Here is an 18,480-nt window from a genome sequence, read left to right as displayed (position 1 = left end):
ATTCAAACATTAATATGATGGATTTATAGATGGATGGATAGAGGACCTGTTTATGGGCTTACGGAGACATACAGTATTAAGCTAAATCCACTTTTAAGATCTTTCTACCATATTATACCGTTGTTCCCTCACCAAAAACGTGCCTGAAGAGGTTTTAGACGCCATCCGTGTATGTTTGAATAATCTTTCGATGTTACAGTTAGCAGTATAATCCATGTCTCTGGTACGAGGCTCAGCCCACAAGTAGACCCAAGATGATATTGAAATTTTGCGTCACGATTATCAGGGCCAAAATAATTGTGATTAACAATTACATTACGATAGCGATTAACGTTGTTGATAGTTAAAAAGTGGTGTGATATGAATAATTATATTTTTTATGTTATTAATAAGTTCTGTATTTAAATAACTCTTATATAATTGTACTTGCACTGCGTTATCAGTGAGAACAACTGATCTAACAGAGAATATTTTGAATAATCAGGGCAATCATTATATAAAAAGTTCTACGAAGGATTTTTGTCTACCACTTTTAACACAGTAAAAAATATTATTGCTTATCATTCCATCCCAACCCATAAGCCTACGTAACCATGAAGCTCTCTGCAGTGCTCCCACCCACGCTACTGCACGGCTATTTTCCATAATTATACAAAAGCAGGACACAAAACAATACGCTACAACTTCACAAAACTGATACGATGTGCAGAAGTTTCATGTAGTAATCATGCATGTTGATTAAATATGTCATGTGTTTAGAATTAAAGGCCCTGTTCCCCAACGTTTCTCATGTATTGGAGGAAAATTCGTCTAAAGGTCAAAATAAAATCAAAGAGGTCAAAATAAATCAGCTGTGTACCGTCTGCATCTATTTACTAAGCGTTTTATTGTCGGATAATCAGGAAGTGTGTTATTAGCGTGCTAGTTGTTGCTAGCTTGATCACAACCGCAGTCCATCTGTCAGGATTAGAACCGACTCAAATGCAAAGTGAGTTTATGTCGCAAAGCATGCAGGATTTTTAAGAAACAAAAATGTCGACACTACAACGCAGAACCTTGTGCCGTCTGCTATACACATCAGCAGAGACAACAGGAAATGTCCACGGGGAGAGAGGAAGGGGGAATGTGTGCTCGTATGCCCCAGAGCAATGGAAGCCCTGTGTGTGTGTGGGGGTGTGTGTGTGTGTGTGTGAACCTGTGTGTGAACCTGTGAGTGGAGGGGGGTTTTAAGTCAGTCATATCAGCTTCTGAGCAGAATCCAAAGGTAGAGAGCAGCTCGGGCACTCGGCCAGACCACACTGCTGTACGTTTAAGCGCACAAGAGGAGCTAGGATTATACAGGCTTTGTCCAATTACAACCAGGGCTTTTAAACAGGGATACATGCAGTCCTATGTAGTCATTCCTCTTCGTTTCGTCTAATCCCATCCAAGGATTTGATTAATTTTTGCCTTTTTCATTGAGATGTGCAGCTAGCTTACTCATCAAGCGTTCAAGGCTAGCAGAGATTTAGAGATTAGCAAAACCGCACATATTAGGCTGGCTAGTCTCCTATGCTAATATTCCCAGTCCACATTGGAGTCATTGGAAAGAATTGATGTACATATAAGAACTATGTGGTGTTTAAACCGATGAGAAAAAATGCAGGGGTTATTTGGTTTTATTTGAATGACTCAACCACTGTGTCATACAAATCCAAAAACGTACGGTTGTGTTTTGCCGAGTAGCACAGGAGTGGTTTGAAGGGAAATGATCCCAAAGCTTTTTGCTAAACACTGTAAATTTGCTTAACGTTAATGAGCTGCTTAGAAATGTTGATTGTAGAAAAATAAAATCACAAGCTAAAGTTAAATAAATCAATGCTTTTTTGTGTTTATTACATTGACACGAGTGATTTAGCTGCTACGTAGACTACAACATCTGCACGTTAGCCAAAGCACATCGTTTTCACTATTTCATCAATTTCAAATCATTTAAACTGTCAGTATCAGTAAATGTTATAGGTACAAGGCTTTTTAATGAAGTATATTTTTCACAAACATCTCCAGTCTTCGCAGATTTTAGGGTACAAGCCACATCTATACTCTTTAAACTCACACCTGTGCCAGATAAGGATCACTCATGTTTAGTGTGATTAGTTTTAAGATAAACCATTGTCTAAGACTTCATTTAATGACAAAAAAACCCCCCTCCAAAAGCAGACTCGGTGCCATTCATTACCATAAGTTCACCACTGCCAATACAGCGTCCCTGTCAAATTCTGTCATGTGTGCAGGAGCTCTATACAGGATTACGCAAACATGCATGAATCAATCAAAATACAACTCTGAACTAACAATGTTAAATATTACACTATTTTCTGGTTTATGTTATAATGTTTCCTTATCAAAAACAGACCTGGAGTTGTGTTTTGTTTCATTCACACATGTTTAACGCACAAACCCTGCATGTTTAAGCTGAGTTCTTCTCTCAAACAGAAAACACTCTGTTCCACATTGTAATTTCATCTGCTACTACAGGAAGAGCTCCACTATGTTTTTAAACTCCATACACCTTCACTAGAATGGATGATTTCAGTCTGCAATTACAGTCTCTACTGAACTAAGCAAAAGACGAAGTTTAAATCTGTCAACTGGACAAATCGTTGTAGGAGTGAAGACGTTTCGTTGCTTATCCGCCTCTTCAGCTCCTCTGCACCCCAGTCCGCCGTACATCTCCATCTCAAAGCCACTAACCACTCCCTTGAAGATGGTGAGGTTCAGATCTTCGCCAGAGAAAAGACATGCTTTGAGACAGGAGTTAAAGAAGCTATTTTTTTGTTAGGAAAGACAATCCTTACTTGAACAAGAACAGGGGCCACAGACATAATCTCTCACAGACCTGGACTCTATGATTCCATCCTCAAACCCAAAGAAAAAAAAAGAAACAAAAGAGAACAATAGGAGGGCCATTAAAGGGTGAATAGGGCCATTAAAGGCTGAAACTGGAGACAATAGCTGTTTACAGTTTCAGTGTAATTAGCCCCTTCCTTCAGATAGATATAAGGCAGTATCCACCAGTAATCTGACCAAAACTGAAGAAGCGGCTTGGATGAGCAGCGAAACGTCTTCACTCCTACAACAATTTGTTCAGTTGACAGATTTAAACTTCGTCTTCTGCTATGGATCAGACCTGGACGACTGAGGGATTACACAGACGCCACTACATGACATCATAAGGTGCAACGGAGCATTTTGAGCTTGGGAGATATAGATAGACTAATACACCCATAAGCCCTTTTTTAAACTGCACCTTGTGACTAAATACACTGTTTTTTTTTTTACATACCATTATAAATGGGAGCAGTGAAAATGTAGATTTCATTGTCCAGGGCTCTCTTGTAGGAGCTGCATTCATACGGTTCAGGATTCTCAGTCCAGTCTGCCCCAGCGCTGCAAAACACCAGTGTCAGGTATGAAATATGGACTGAATAATCACACTTATAATGCTAGAGCCAAGTACTACAGATCCTATTATAATCCATACAGCATGTGCAGGGTGTGACCAATGAGGGCAAGAGATTGAAACTTTTATGAATGCTAGAAAGGAGATCAATATAGCTATGAAAGCCAAAGTTATACCAATGGAGAGCTAGCCATTCAACACTATGCTAGCTACAGTGGTGCTTTATAATGAAAATGGAAGCTATTATTTAACCTCATACATACATTAGTCCAGTTTGAAAATAAAACTGCTACGGTTTATAAGGAAATGAAGTGACGCTGAATTTGTCTTGCCCCTGTACAGATATATTGTAAGAGCAGCTCTTGGGGTCAAAATGAGACGGCTGTGTACTGTTTAAAATGAGCTAGTTCTGTTCTTTATGGGTTTAAGATAGTAAAAATTGGGCGCAATGCTTTTAAGTACTTTTTACAACACTCCCAAACCAACCAATGTATCTCAGTTAAAAGCAACACATCAACGCGATTGAAACCCAGCATCTTTAGCCATGATCCGTGTCCCATTGTGGTCTCTGGCAGGCTCCACAGCTCTGCGCTAAAAGGCTAATCCAACATGCTTTTGGACAGGCCCAGAGGAGCAGGGGAGAGGGCCAGCCAAAAGTCCAGCTAAGAGCGCTACATAGTCAGGATCTGTTTACATCCTACACTTAAGACATGCAGAGAGACAGGCCATTTGTAACTGAGAGGGAAGAAGGGATGAGAGGAGAAAGAGAACAGGGGAGGAGGAGGAGGAGGAGAGAGAGGGTGAGTACCTTTTTGGAAAGACTCTTGTGATCCCTCCATCTGTAGCTACGAACCGGGCCACGACTCCGTCTCTGCAACACAAAGAAGCACTTTAGTTAGTATGGCTTAAATGGTCTAAAGTATCGAAAATCACATACTAATCGATACAAAAACTAGTACTGAAACTACATACTCATTTGAGCAGGTATGGATACTAAAAATTTCACATTCACAGGACAGAAATGAACTTTTCCTGAATAGCTTTAGAATGATCTTCAGCTGTATCAGAAGCAAGTATGAGACCGCACAGACTAGTATACACTCACGGACCACTATGGAACCTACCTTTTTGACACAGATATGACTTTGAAATATTAGTATCTGTTTTACTTTTAGTTAGTGTACTCAAATGATAATAATTTTGTCTCTGTTTCATGTGGTTCTGTCCTCATCAGAAGCCTCGTTACATCCAAAATCACAAATCCAAGGTAAGGCAAGGCAAGGCAAGTTTATTTGTATAGCACAATTCGTACACAAGGTAATTCAAAGTGCTTTACAGAACAAGAAAGACATCAAAATCACACAAATCAAAACATAAATAATCACAAATAATCATCATAAATTTACATGTACAGGTAATGTTCTTGACTAAGCAACTTTGGATGCTTCAAAAACTGTTATTGTGTCCTTAAGGCAAGGCACTTCACCAACATTGGCTAGAAAGAATGTGGTGTGTGTCTGTGTGAGTGATTGTTGTTTGTCAGAGGGGCCGATGGCGCATACTGGCAGCTTCACTTCCGTCAGTCTACCCCAGGGCAGCTGTGACTACAATAGTAACTTACCACCATCGAGTGTGGAGTGAATGAATAATGCATGAAACTGTAAAGCGACATCGAGACTAAGACTAATGCAGTACTTTACGTAGAAAATGACCTCCACTTTAGATTTATAGTAATTGCAGTGCATAGATGCCACCGTCACTGCAACTTCTCTGAAAGTCCTCTGTTTCGTTAATCATTTTCAATTAGAATAAAAAAAAAACCACACACACAAAAGCCATATAGAATCCTCCTTGTGCAGGCAGAGGCAGTAGGATTTGGGCTCCATTGTGAGAGGGCTAAACCTGTTGTTCTCATTAGTGGTGCTTTGTAATGCTTCTAAGTCAGCCAAATCCTATTACACAGAGGAGCGCTAAAGGCTGCACACCTAGCATGTGTGCTGCCAAAGAGCCCAGCCTGCTGTGAGAGAGGGTGGAATAATGCAACAGTTTGGGGCAGAGATTTTTGTTTTAAGTATGTTTTGGATTTCCTCTTCAGAATATTATAACACCTAGGACCCTTTGAACAGTTTTACAATGGTTTTCTTCAATAGAACTAGTGTAATATCAGATGGTAAAATGAAAGCGGACCTATTATGCAAAGCCAGCTTTTCTGAGTTTTTAACCATTATAGTTGTTTCGCTTCTCATTTATCCTCTTGAAGTTGTATTTAAAGTAATTCATGCATGTTTGAGTGATCTTTATACTCCTGTATTCAAGATGTCAATGCTCCGATCTGCCCCTGTTTTCATCAATACACACCCAATGTGACATACTTATTCTATCCATCCATTTTCTTCCGCTTATCTGGGGCCGGGTCCTGGTGGCAGCAGTCTAAGCAGGGACTCCCAGACTTCCCCTCACCCCAGACACGTCCTCCAGCTCCTTTGGTGGGACTCCAAGGCATTCCCAGGCCAGCCGTACTTATTTCATTTTACAATTTTCTTTTCTTAATTAATGATATCTGGAGGATTCAGCATCATTGTGTAGCTATTTTGGTACACCAGCGCAGTTTTCTAACATGGGACACAGCAGACTTGTTAATTTTAAGTTATTTTAGATCAATATTGCTATTTAAAATCTCCAAATTATAACAGTGATCCATGAGTGTCATAGATTATAACTATATAGCAGGCACAAGCACAGTAAGTAGTCACAGTAAAACCTTATGATGTTGGATTTTATTTTCAGAACTTAGGGGTAGATAAATTCATTTGGGAACCTACATTTGTCACTGCATTTGTCGTCTGCATTTTGTTTTCACACTGGCACTAGTTTGGTTGGTGTAAAAGAGCTTATGACCTGAGAGCGGTGTCCATCAGCCAAACTTCACAACGGGACGAGAGTGGTGTGAACACGGTCACCACCTGTACATTTTAGATTAAACCATTTTTACTCCATGATTTCACACATTCATACACCTGTGTACGCAGACACTGGGGGCGAGGTGGGTTAAGTGTTTTGCCCAACGACACAATGACAATATTCATCTGTGAGAGCTGGAACTACACCACCAACCTGTGGGACAGTGAATCTGAGTGCTCAAACAATGATGGGATGTCGAGCGGGAGTTGAAGTGCCAACCTGAGCTGCCGCCGCCAACTGAGCTATTGTCGCCCTTTTATTTGAATATTCCGTTTTTATATACGTTTTCGCCTTCTCTGTTGCTTTAAAGTGCTCTATTGGAGATAAGTGTTGGAGAGAAGCGAATGGAGACGCTGAGGAAAATCTCTGTAGCTGTATAACGCGCAAATCCATCTGCATCACACTAAATTGCAAGTAGTTGTTCCCAGGCTCGTCAAGTCATTTCTATTGTCGGTATTTACAGCTTGTACAAACAAAATCGTATAAAACGTTTCTTGTTTCCACATCTCAATGGAAAACTCTAATTTGCCAGACGCTTTTAAAACCATTCGCTCTCCTGTACATTACACGGTTGCCTCGCTACGTGATGCAACTGCTAAATCCTTTCTGTGGTAGCGTTCTCCTTATTTTGTTTTGTTTGTGATACACTCTAATGCTAACCAGATCTGCGCCGTTGCATGTGAAGATGTGTTTAGATTATTGGGGACCAGCAGGCACGGTGCTGTAAAGACACACTGTTGTAATTATTGTTGTGTTTTTTCATTCGTTCTGCTGGCAGAGCTGAGAGCTGGGTGTGAACAGCTTTCATCAGATTGGACTGTTTACGATCCATCAAATAAGCATCGAGGTCAGAAGATGCCGTACAAAAAGCAAATTATATAACTATAGTATTAAAGGGGCACTGTGGACATTTTCTAGCGCGGGTTCTTCCATCAGCTTATCTCCATGGAGATCTTATTGCTTTGCCATAAATAACTGTAAATAAGTATTACTGTAATATCGACATGGGCAGTGCAGCTTTGGGGAAAATATATTGCGTCAGATGTATACACTGGAATGTTACACAGTATAGCATCAGATTATCAGATTAAACATGTGTATCTGGTGTCACCACAGGCCAAATTACAAGTCAGGTCTGTGGAGAAGCAAGAAGAATGCAATTTTTTATTTATTTTCCTTCAGTAAAAACACATGTAATTCAAAATAGATATGTTTAATGCTGTACTATAGAACATCTCACAGTGTATACAGATGCAATATTATTTCTTATACGTTTTCTTGTGTCTGGCTGTAGAAATGGATGTTAATATTTATGTACACAACAGGTTTATTTATGTAAATTCATGTACTATGTCATTCATCTTCATTTTGTCTTTAATAGGGTCTGAATAGTTAAGACTAACCAATTGTTTTTATGTGTCGATTACTTTAGTTTGTGGCATTATTTTAATATTTTATGACTCAAAATTAGCATTAGCATTGAGACAATAAGTGTAGCCCACTGCCTTATCTTTAAATATTTATTCATTTAATTGTAACTCAGGAAAAAAAACCCATAGAGATACAAGTGGACAAATAAATAGTGACACTAACAGGGAGTTATGCGAACAGAACCAATTATAGATGATCAATATTCATATTTCTTCTGTGCTTTGAGACCTAAATAAGTCATTTCTGCAGGCTGTGTAAGTTTGCGCTGCATTCAAGTGATCACCCCTAGAGAACATATATCTAAGGCTGTACTGTGGAATGTCTGTGCGTTTTACATTGTGGTTGTTTCGCTAAATTGTTACAGTTACAATGTGGTCTAATGGGTGTGGCTAATAATCATAAACCAAATAGAGCAGGTTATCACATCAGTCAATCAGTGCAAAAACAAGATGTTATCGCGCCTCGATGAGACAAAGCTATTTTACATGTAGACGTATGGCTTAGTCCATGTACACATTATACAATAACATACACAAATACATATGGAAACAAGTAACTGTGTGCTGCGGTGTTGACAAACTTACACGCTCTGCTCAGTCCAGACTTTGACCAGCTCTGCGGTCAGCCCAGCGTCCAGGATCAGACGGCTCACCAGGGACACATTACCTATAGAAAAACAAAATAGACTTAAAACATTACACAAGAAATACAACAGCAAACTATATCACACAGCAAAAACAATATTTACTTGGGTTAAAATGACTTCTACGTGTAATGGACAGCATGGGAGATTGGCGAGTGCCTTTGCCTCGCAGCAAAAAGGTCCCCCATCAATCTGAGACGTGCTCTCAGTCAACAGGTCTGATTGGACCTGACTGGCCAATCCACCTGTCAATCACTCCCATCTGAACTCAGGGAGATTCCACACTCATGTAGATGTAAAGTATTGAAGTATGAAGTGTGTATTTTGGAGCCCAGGCAACATAACCCGAAGGATTAGCTTGTAAAACACATATTTTGGATTGGTAGGTGAAACCAAAGAAAGTGCCATTTTAAATCCTGCTTTTTCAAAATATATATTTCAGCAGAACCCAAATAAAATATATCTTAAAACAAAATAAAAAAAAACTAAAACAAGTCAAATAAAATGCCTAATAATGGAATTTAGGAAACTTAAAACACTCAAATAATGGTGCACTGTGTAACTTATCTGGTGAAGGGTCCATAAACTGAAAATAATATTGCTTTGCCTGGAATGTTCCACAGTATGGCATTAAACCTATCTATTTTGCATGAATCCAAGTACACGTTGAACTGAATTATTTACAAAGAACTTGAAAAACATGCATTCTTACTGTGACTTCTTCACAGATCTTAACTGTTTGTGGCCTTGTTTGTTGCCACAGAGATGGATAAGTGTAATGTCATCATCTGAAACTTTCCATGCAAAGAAATAACATCTGCATTTACCAGAAAGTTACTTAGCGCACCTTAAAACTCAAGCAATTTTAACTTTTGTAAATGTTATTTTTTGCAGTGCATTCGTACAAGTTGGCTACAGGAAGGAAGTCTATGGAGTGTTCATAAATTATTGCCCTTGTGCTATCGAGCAAGACATTAATCCTGGGTAAGTTCATTGGTTCTATTCCCTGGGTTGCACTAAAAAGTATGAGAACACCGTAATGAATCATATGGATGTGTACATTGTAGTGTGAGGAACAGTAGGTGTGGTGGGCCAAATCTTTAGCCTGGATAAATGAAGGGGGGAAATGTCAGGATAATGTCCGACAGAGACGCCATGTTTTGGAGAGTCTTCAGTGAGAGATGGTGTGATGTGTATGGCTCAGAGTTCCATTGACAGTAAATGTAGTGTTAAAGTACTCTTATATCCCCAGTGTGTTGTAAGCACCTCCACTGAACACTTTGTGGTCTAAAGAACATGAGGAGTGTGGGTTTTGGCTGAGAGAGCTGACTCAAATGGAAAGAGTCTAGCTGACGTAAGATTCTCATGCAAAAATATAGATACTTAAAGCAATACTGCAGTCCACAGGAGGTGGTGCGTCACCTGCATGATTCCATAGAAATAGAAAGTGAAAACTATACCTCGGATCATTCCCCATGGAGATAATATAAGTTTTATGCCATACTGTGGAAGATTATAGCCAAAGGAACTACATTTCCATAGAAACAAGAAGGCAGAGGCCCTCCTCCAGGTCTAGTAAAAGTCAGGTTTGTTGAGATGCAAGCTCAGTCACAATAAAGATGCAGTGGGGCTTTTTTAAAGGTGCACTATGTAACTTTTTTGATGGAGAATCTGCCACTTGCTTGCGCCCATCAAGATGCGATCGGGCCCAGGCCACCAGTGATTCAGACCAACCCTAGAGCAGCATTATGGTTTGGGCAGAGTAAAAGGCAACGCGCTCAAACAAACTAAAAAAACGTGAAGCGCTTTGTGCATTTCTGGACAGATGTCTGTGGTTTTCTCTCAACTGGATTTAACTAAAATTTGTTTTCTTGGCTCGTTTCAGTATTGGGATGCTTCCACCAATCAGGCTAGAATATTCAATATTTGTCACTTTCAGCAAAGCCATGTGAGTGCTGTCAGTTTGGTGTGAGCTACATTAAAGGGCCCATATTATGCTATTTTCTGATTTGTGTTATAATGTTGATCCTCATCAAAAAACACCTGGAGTTGTGTTTTGCTTCATTTACACATGTTTAACACACAAAGCCTGCATATTTAGGCTGAGTTCTTCTCTCAGCAGAAAACACTCTGTTCCACCTTGTGATGTCATGTGGTAATACAGGAAGTGCTCCACTGTGTTTTTAAACTCCACACACCTTCACTAGAATCATTTGGGTAATGTCAGCCCTGGAATTGCCAATTTATTCTGCGCAAAAGGTAAAACGTCGCTGTTAACGTGAACCTTTGGACATGTGAATGAAACAAAAACACAACTTTGCATATGTTTTTGGTCAGATAACAACATTATAACATGGCTTAGAGCTCACAAGAGTCAATTTTGTGTAATATAGGACCTTTGAAGCAAAGTCTCTGGTTCAATTCTCTGCCAATGCTAGACCTTCTTGTATGGATTTTGTCTCTGTGTGCATTGTATCGGTGCATCCTCCAGCTAGTTACTCCTGACCACTTTACCTTTACACACCTAACCACACATTGTCGCAGCAGTAGCCTTCACCTTGACCCTGCTGACTCCTCTGCTCCGTAATGTACTTATGGGAGCAGATGGTTTAAGCAGGAGCACTCAGGAGCTGCATTAGGTGATGACCGCACACATGAGTCAGCCTGATTCTACAGTAACATGACAGCAACAACTTCAGGGAAACTGATGTCACCCTAGTGTCACCCCGGTGTCACCCTGCTCGCACAAGCCTAATCTCATCTCCAGACTGGGACCCTTGGGTGCTGCTGACCACGGCTGTTATGAAAGTGACCCCCCCCCCCGATGAGTAAGCAGACTGTGTTGATGGAATCTTTGGCGGCATTATGTCATTGTATTGATTGAGTGTGGTTAGTACTTTGTCATATAAAAACACTTTATAATCAGATGCACACAGTACACAGCAGACTTATTTTGACCTCAAACGTTGCGTATACAATATCTATGTACTGGGTCAAGACACATTTTGCTACATGGGAAGGCACCTTTAAGTAACTTCCTACCCAGCTCTATTTTAAACCTTACTCTCTTTAGCATGTTGTGACACCTCATGCACCTATGGGTTACTCACAAGCGTCTGGGGTGTTCCTGTCGATGAAAAGGTTGAAGTCCAGGAGGAACTGGCTGTTGTTGTGGGACATCTTCAGCTCTTTGCAGTACTCCCTGAGCACACAGAGTACACAGACGGAATACCTCGTGTTTTTGTGTGTATGTGTGGAGAGACGGGGGAAGGGAAGCATCGAGGAGGGTCCGGTACTCACCTCGGGGCGATGTAGGTGTACCCGAACTGGTCAAAGCGCTCCAGCTGAATAGTCTCCATGGCTTTAAAGAAAACATAAGACAAATAAGTCAGCGTGTCAAGATTTTACAACAATGACAACATGAATGCGAACACATATACACACATGCGTATTTAGATCAACGTGTTGCATTTTATTGTTTTGAAAATGCTATATTAGCTGAAAACAATGTATTAAAATGCACAATTAGGTTCAGTTTTGTCAGTTTTTACCCCCTTCCCTTTGCTCTCCACGCTACAACACAATCAGCACGCATCCCTTTGAAACTACTGCACATCGCATCAGGTTTGTGAAGTTGTAGTGCATTGTTTTGTACCATGCTTTTGTATATTTATGGGAACTTGTCTTGTGGGAGCACGTAGGCTTGTGGGCTGAGTCTTGGACAAGATTGTACTGCTAACCGTTAGGAAAGCTCGAATAGGGCCTGGGAGAGATCGCTAAATTACTCAAACATCTAAAACGTCAGCCATGATTTTGATGAGGGACAGTTATAACATAGTAGAAATCTCCAAAAAGTCAATTTTTTTGTGTATTACCCTGTCTTTAAGCTTGCATACCATGGCTGAGTTGTCCAAAAGTACTTCAAAACACAAAATCATCCACAATACACGATGCATTTACAGAAAAGCGCATTTACATAGCAACACTTGCCTTTTTGACCTGTTCAGATCCCACAGAAAAACAGAGAGAGAAACAGAGAAAGTAGCATTAGATGGAAGCCATATAAGACAAAGATAAATGATAAATGCATTGCTCATGTTCAGATATTAGAATGGCCTGTACATATTTCACATACTGCGTCATCAGGACTCAGTGTAATGGGATATGATATGGAGGAGATGTAATGTAAAGTGATGGGGACCAAATGCCTCTGCTCTGGATCAGATTTAATACACTGTACTGTCTATGTGGTTCATGTCTCGTAAATGACATGCCGGGGCGTTTCAACCATCACTCAAAGTACTACAGGGGCTTTAGACAGTTCCTTATCAAACTGTCATATTCTGGGACAGGTAGTGCCTCATCTGATAATATGATAGAAGCTTGGTTTTAATATACAACACAATGAAAACAGAATGACCTAGTTAGAAAAGGAAACAAAGTGAAAAGTAGGTCACAAAAAGTAATAGATACTACTATGACTATGCTTATGACTACTAGTACCACTAATACTACTACTACTGCCGCCACCACCACTTCAACAACTACTATTAAAACAACAACCACTACTACTACTACAACTGCAACTCTTACTACTACAACTGCAGCTGCAACTACAACAACTATTAATACTACAACTACTACTTCTACTACTATTACTACTGCTATTAAAACAGCAGTGGCAGAAGAAACAACAACTACTACTACAACTGCAACTCTTACTACTACAACTGCTGCTACAACAACTACAACAGCTACAACTTCAACAGCTACAACTACTACAATAACTACTCCTACTCTACTATTACTATTGCTATTAAAACAACAGTAGTGACAGCAGCAGCAACAACAACTATTAGTACTACATTTGCAACTTCTACTACTACTACTATTACTATTACTACTACTACTACTAAACCAAAGGGAAAAAAAATCAGACAATCTGAAAACATTTAACATGTTTTGAAAATATCGAAAAAGTGAAAGTAGCCATCTGGACTAAGTTTCAATAAATGAATGAACAAAACAGAAAAATAGAAAAAAATAACAATAATTTGGTGAAATGATTTTGACGGTTTGGAATTCAAGTCTGTGACAAAAAAAAAAAAAAAATTCTAAAGAACAATAAAACACTGATTGCAAAAAGTACCAGGTTTAACAGCAGTGATGACAATAATGTGATTCATCATAAAACCACATAATACATAACATTTTCTTTTTTTTTTGTCCAGCACAAGGATTTTTGTGTGATTTAACATACGGTCTGATGACTTGTGCCTCGTAAATGACATGACAGGATTACTGGCCGTCACTAAAGAACCATGTGACCGTTCTGGACAGTGCCTTTAAATAATATATGGAGTCTAGTGTGGCTCTGCTAAAACTATTATGGCGAGTTCGCTTTGAGAAGGGTGAGACGGGTCGAGCAGACGGCGGGATTAGTGAGTGCATAACATTTCATAACTCTAGTAAACATATTTTCATTTGCAGTCAGTAATTTTAAAAAGGACATGATAGTAACTTGGATTTTGCGATACTGAAATATGAACGGCGCTGTATCTGATTTATACCGTCTTAAAAATGTTAAAAACCATAACTAGTTAATTTGAAATGCTCTGCAGTGGTCTGAAGTTATTCTTCACTTCATTACAACAATAAAACGCTTTATAATTAGATCCGGAAAGTACGCAGCAGACATATTTTTACCTCATGAGCTGTTGTATAATATATCTGTACTGTGAAAACAAATTTTACTCAAATACAAAGAAACAAATCTCATGCAGGAGTTTAATATATTTAAATTAAGCAGAATCAGGAAGTGCACAGTTAGCACGCTAGTTCTTATTAGCTTTACTGTGACACCAAACTCCTCTCTGGGCTCTAAAAGTTGAGAAAAGTGCTTAAAAACTCATCGCGGTGAATAATTTTGATGCTCTGAATGAATAAGGATACACCGCAACACTGTTTAAAATGAAATCTGGTAACTTTAGTGGAAAGTGACTGCTGACATCTTCCATACTAGTACATACACGTATATATCTTCTTTAATATCTCAATAACACTACGCACTGGACTCATTAATCTCCATATTTTGTAATCAAACTGGTGGCTGCACATAGCTTCTCCAAAAGCCATTCATTCTGCCTGTCGAACTAGTCAACCGTATATGAAGCCTGTATGAAAAATGGCTTTGCAAACACAGAACAATGCATAAGGGGAGAGAGGGAGAAAGGGAGAGTACTTGCCCCAGGTTGATGCTGTCGAATCAACAGATCAGAAAAAGAATAACAGAAAAGATCAGAAGAATATTTTAGATTTTAAAGAATCTTAAAGAATTCTTAAAGAATCTTGCACTAAAATTTCAACCTCGATTTTGATACTAAGGAATAGACTCAATGCTGATTCCAACACCACAATGATACAAAAAAAAACCCCCTCTCAACAGAATGTGATTTTCAACGTAAATGGTCAGACTTTCTTTTATTTTACCACGTGGCCTTATATCTGTGTAATCCCTCAGTCGTCCATTGTTCTGATAAAGTTCAAGATCATTCTAAAGCTATTCAGTAAAGGTTCATTTTTGTCCTGTGAATGTGAATTATTTTAAAACAAAAGGAACCATGGACTAGGGTTGTCAAAAATATTCAAAATCTGATACTAATCGATACTAAAAGTAGTATTGGAACTAGATACTCATTTGAGCAAGTATCGATACAAAAAAAATCACATTCACATGACAGAAATGAACCTTTCCTGAATAGCTTTAGAATAATCTTGAGCTGTATCAGAACAAGTATAAAACCACATAGACTAGTATACACCCATGGACCACTATGGAACCTACCTGGACCACTGAGGGATTACACAGATATGAGGCCACGTGGTAATATAAAAGTGTGTACTAAAGTTTAAGGTTGAAAATTGTATACAGAAAGACTGTTTTTAGGATCCTTGTGGTATTGAGTATTTAGTCTATTCCTTAGTATCAAAATCAAGTTTGATATTTTGGATAGTGCAGTCCTCACCCATAGCCTGTTGAATGTCATTCCCGATTCTGGCCTGAATGAAGTGTTCACTGTATTTGGGAAGAACCAGGGCCAAGCTGTGAAGAAAGAAAAAAAAGAGAGAGATAAGTAAGCACTGACGCCTTCATAATCTTTATAGAGAAGTGGACTAAGTGAGTGTGGCATCACCCATAACGTTCGGCTCAAATGAAGCTCATCGTGGGTGATTTTGGAGCTGAGTTCGGAAAAATATCAAAATAAAAATACCATAATAATGCACATATTTTAAGACCAAAATGATGAGGCTCATTGCAGAAATTACAGAGGGAGGGGTGACAATTTTTCAGTGTAAAGTGTAAAAAGTCGATGGAACAGGAAGCCCATGATCACTTCCTGTTTGGAAAGTGGTGGATAATTCTTTAGCTATGTCCATTTATATATATACAGTCTAAGGTCTCCTCACAACGAGAAGTAGAACAGTCCCATCAAAAGGTCCTACAATACACAAAATTGACTGTTGTGAACTTAACTGTGTTTTAGTAAAATTTGTAGTTCAACCTGTTATAGACACATTAAAGTTCATTATCATCATTTCAACATATTTTTCAACATTTCTTTGCAAATTCTTCTTGACTACTGAAAAAATGTACATTTACAACAGGTATTATTCCATCAGATTAAGTCAAAATTAGAGAATCATTAAAACTTGTCATACGCACTTTGAACCATGTTATAATGTTGTTGCCTAATCAAAAACAGAGCTGGAGTTGCATTTTGTTTCATTCACACATGTCTGAGTAACCCTTTATTATTAGTTTGTCTACATCTCCAAAGCTCAAAATGCAATCCTAGGGTTGAAATCATCTAAATGATTCATGTGAAGGTGTATGGAGTTTAAAAACACTGTGGAGCACTTCCTGTATTACCACATGACATCACAAGGTGGAACAGAGTGTTCCATTTGAGAGAAGAAGCCTAAATGTGCAGGGTTTGTGTCTTAAACATGTGTGAATGAAACAAAACACAACTCTAAGTATATATTTTTTTATGAGGAACAATATTGTAACATAGATAAAAAAAAAACAGACTAATATGGGCCCATTAAACTGTTCAGTCTTGTTCAATTTGTTTGAGTCTGTTTTCAAATTCTCGCCAATAAAATGCCCGAATAGAGCAGTTTTATTCCCATATTCCCTGATTAGTCTTTTTGCCAACTGCAAATTTAAACCAGAAATCAATTTAAATAGCCAATAATAACTCATTAATATCCTGGTTTCTCTGTTTATCAAGCCCCTCTCAAATAACATCACAATTTTGTGATGGAGGGCCCATGATCTGCTTGTCTCCATGGAGATGTTATTGCTTTGCTAGAGATGTCCCACAGTATGGCATTAAACATTTCTCTCTCCTTTGAGATAAACAACTCACTGCCTAAACCCCAGCACCTGCAGATAATCATTCATCAGAGCTAGTGCAGCCTGCACGTGTTTGATTCAAACATGTGTGAATGAAACAAAACAGAAGAAATGTTTTGATGAGGAAAAAACTTTGGAACTTTGATCAGAAAATAGTGGGCCCTTGGGCCCTTCAAAGTCTCAAGCTAGCTAGCATTAGCCAATTGTCTTTTTTGCTGCCAAAGAAGCAGCAAACCGACAAAATGGATGTTCTGGTGGATGCTCTCACAGGCTCCATGTAATGTAAAGTATATTTGCTTGTATTTCTGTAAGGTACTGTACAATACAGCAACTAAAATATTAGCAACTACAGTGACCCCTATTGGTCTGAGAAGGCTACTCTATCAAAAGAATGTCCAGGTGTGGAAATTTACAATAAAATCTCAATTTTAGTGTAAAACCTTCTTTGACCTAGCTCTCAAAAGCTGTTCAAATGAAAGGAGAATATCAGGCTTTTTCATGGAACGACATATCTGAGGTTTTTAATGTGATCCATCCAGGTGGATGAGTGTGTCCCCTAGACTGACAGCATTTGCATTTTTATTTAAGATCAGTGAGGCATGTAAATGTAATTGCAGTATATAAATAGAAACCCCAACTTATATCACCTGACAAAAAAGAAATAACTAAATATATAAAATATTTTTAAAAACCTTTACTTTTTACTCACCTGTAGTCTGTGCCATTGACAGGTGCCCATGTGTAAGTCCGGACTCCCCGGTCTATGTATCTCTGTATGAAAAATGGAGAATGTTCTGTTCACTTAAACAATATAATTCCAAGGGTCAAGAATCAGTTTGTCAAGCTAAAATGTAAATTTTCACTTTAGGAATGGTTAAATAAATGGTATTAATAATATGGATATATCCTCAGAATGACTGTATCTTAATTATACTTGATAATGAATTGCCTTACCTCGTCCTGACTCTTGACCAGTGTGTTGATGGTGCGCTCCCCGGTCTCTCCGTCGATCATGGTCCTCCTGATCTACAGGGACACAGCACCGTACTGTTACTGGCTCTGATTCACTGTACACAGACATAAAGCTAGAACCTTGTACAGCAAGAAGGAATCTCGTGATATTTATAAATTCACAAATATCAAGTCCATCTTGGCTCCTGCTGGTGAGTTAGGGCCCGGCTGCCAGTGGGCCAGAGACTGGAGCAATGGGGCATGGGGCAGCACTGAGGTTTGGGCGGAGCCAAGTTTGAAGCACGTAAGCCAACCAAAACAGCATCGCCACACCAACTGATATACTTCAGCCTTGAAAATACTATTTAGTTTGTGAAAAATGTGCAGAATGTAACAGCTATGTGCATTTGTGGACAGGAAACATGTCTATGCATTTCTCTCAACTGGGTTTAACAAAACTTTGATTTTTTAAAAACTTTTTTTTACACTGCCTTTGTGACATTTTCACGAAAGCCGTTCCATACTGATAATGTGTAGAACTCACTTGAGAGGTTAATAAAGCAGAGTGTATACATGCTTTCTGTGGTTAAAGGTGCCCCATGTAATTTTTATGGTGGAGGCTCTGGATTGTCT

The 18,480-nt window shown here is 38.9% G+C and overlaps 1 protein-coding gene across 1 annotated transcript in view; it reads right to left on the bottom strand.

The window, feature by feature from the left end:
* Positions 1-18,480, bottom strand: part of LOC117371814 (voltage-dependent calcium channel subunit alpha-2/delta-1) — a 169,562-nt gene that overhangs the window by 18,744 nt on the left and 132,338 nt on the right. Inside the window, exons 21-29 of the mRNA XM_055222580.1 lie at positions 17,851-17,922; positions 17,606-17,667; positions 15,503-15,579; positions 14,723-14,734; positions 11,778-11,838; positions 11,588-11,679; positions 8,419-8,500; positions 4,251-4,313; positions 3,326-3,429 (exon numbers count right to left, since the gene is read on the bottom strand). Of these exons, the coding sequence (XP_055078555.1) occupies positions 3,326-3,429; positions 4,251-4,313; positions 8,419-8,500; positions 11,588-11,679; positions 11,778-11,838; positions 14,723-14,734; positions 15,503-15,579; positions 17,606-17,667; positions 17,851-17,922 (625 nt within the window). The remainder of the gene's footprint in view (positions 1-3,325; positions 3,430-4,250; positions 4,314-8,418; positions 8,501-11,587; positions 11,680-11,777; positions 11,839-14,722; positions 14,735-15,502; positions 15,580-17,605; positions 17,668-17,850; positions 17,923-18,480) is intronic.

The sequence above is a fragment of the Periophthalmus magnuspinnatus genome, chromosome 6, assembly GCF_009829125.3.
Source record: "Periophthalmus magnuspinnatus isolate fPerMag1 chromosome 6, fPerMag1.2.pri, whole genome shotgun sequence".
Lineage (NCBI taxonomy): Eukaryota > Metazoa > Chordata > Actinopteri > Gobiiformes > Gobiidae > Periophthalmus > Periophthalmus magnuspinnatus.
The sequence above is the reverse complement of the archived record's forward strand: the minus strand, read 5'-3'. Positions and strand labels throughout refer to the sequence as shown.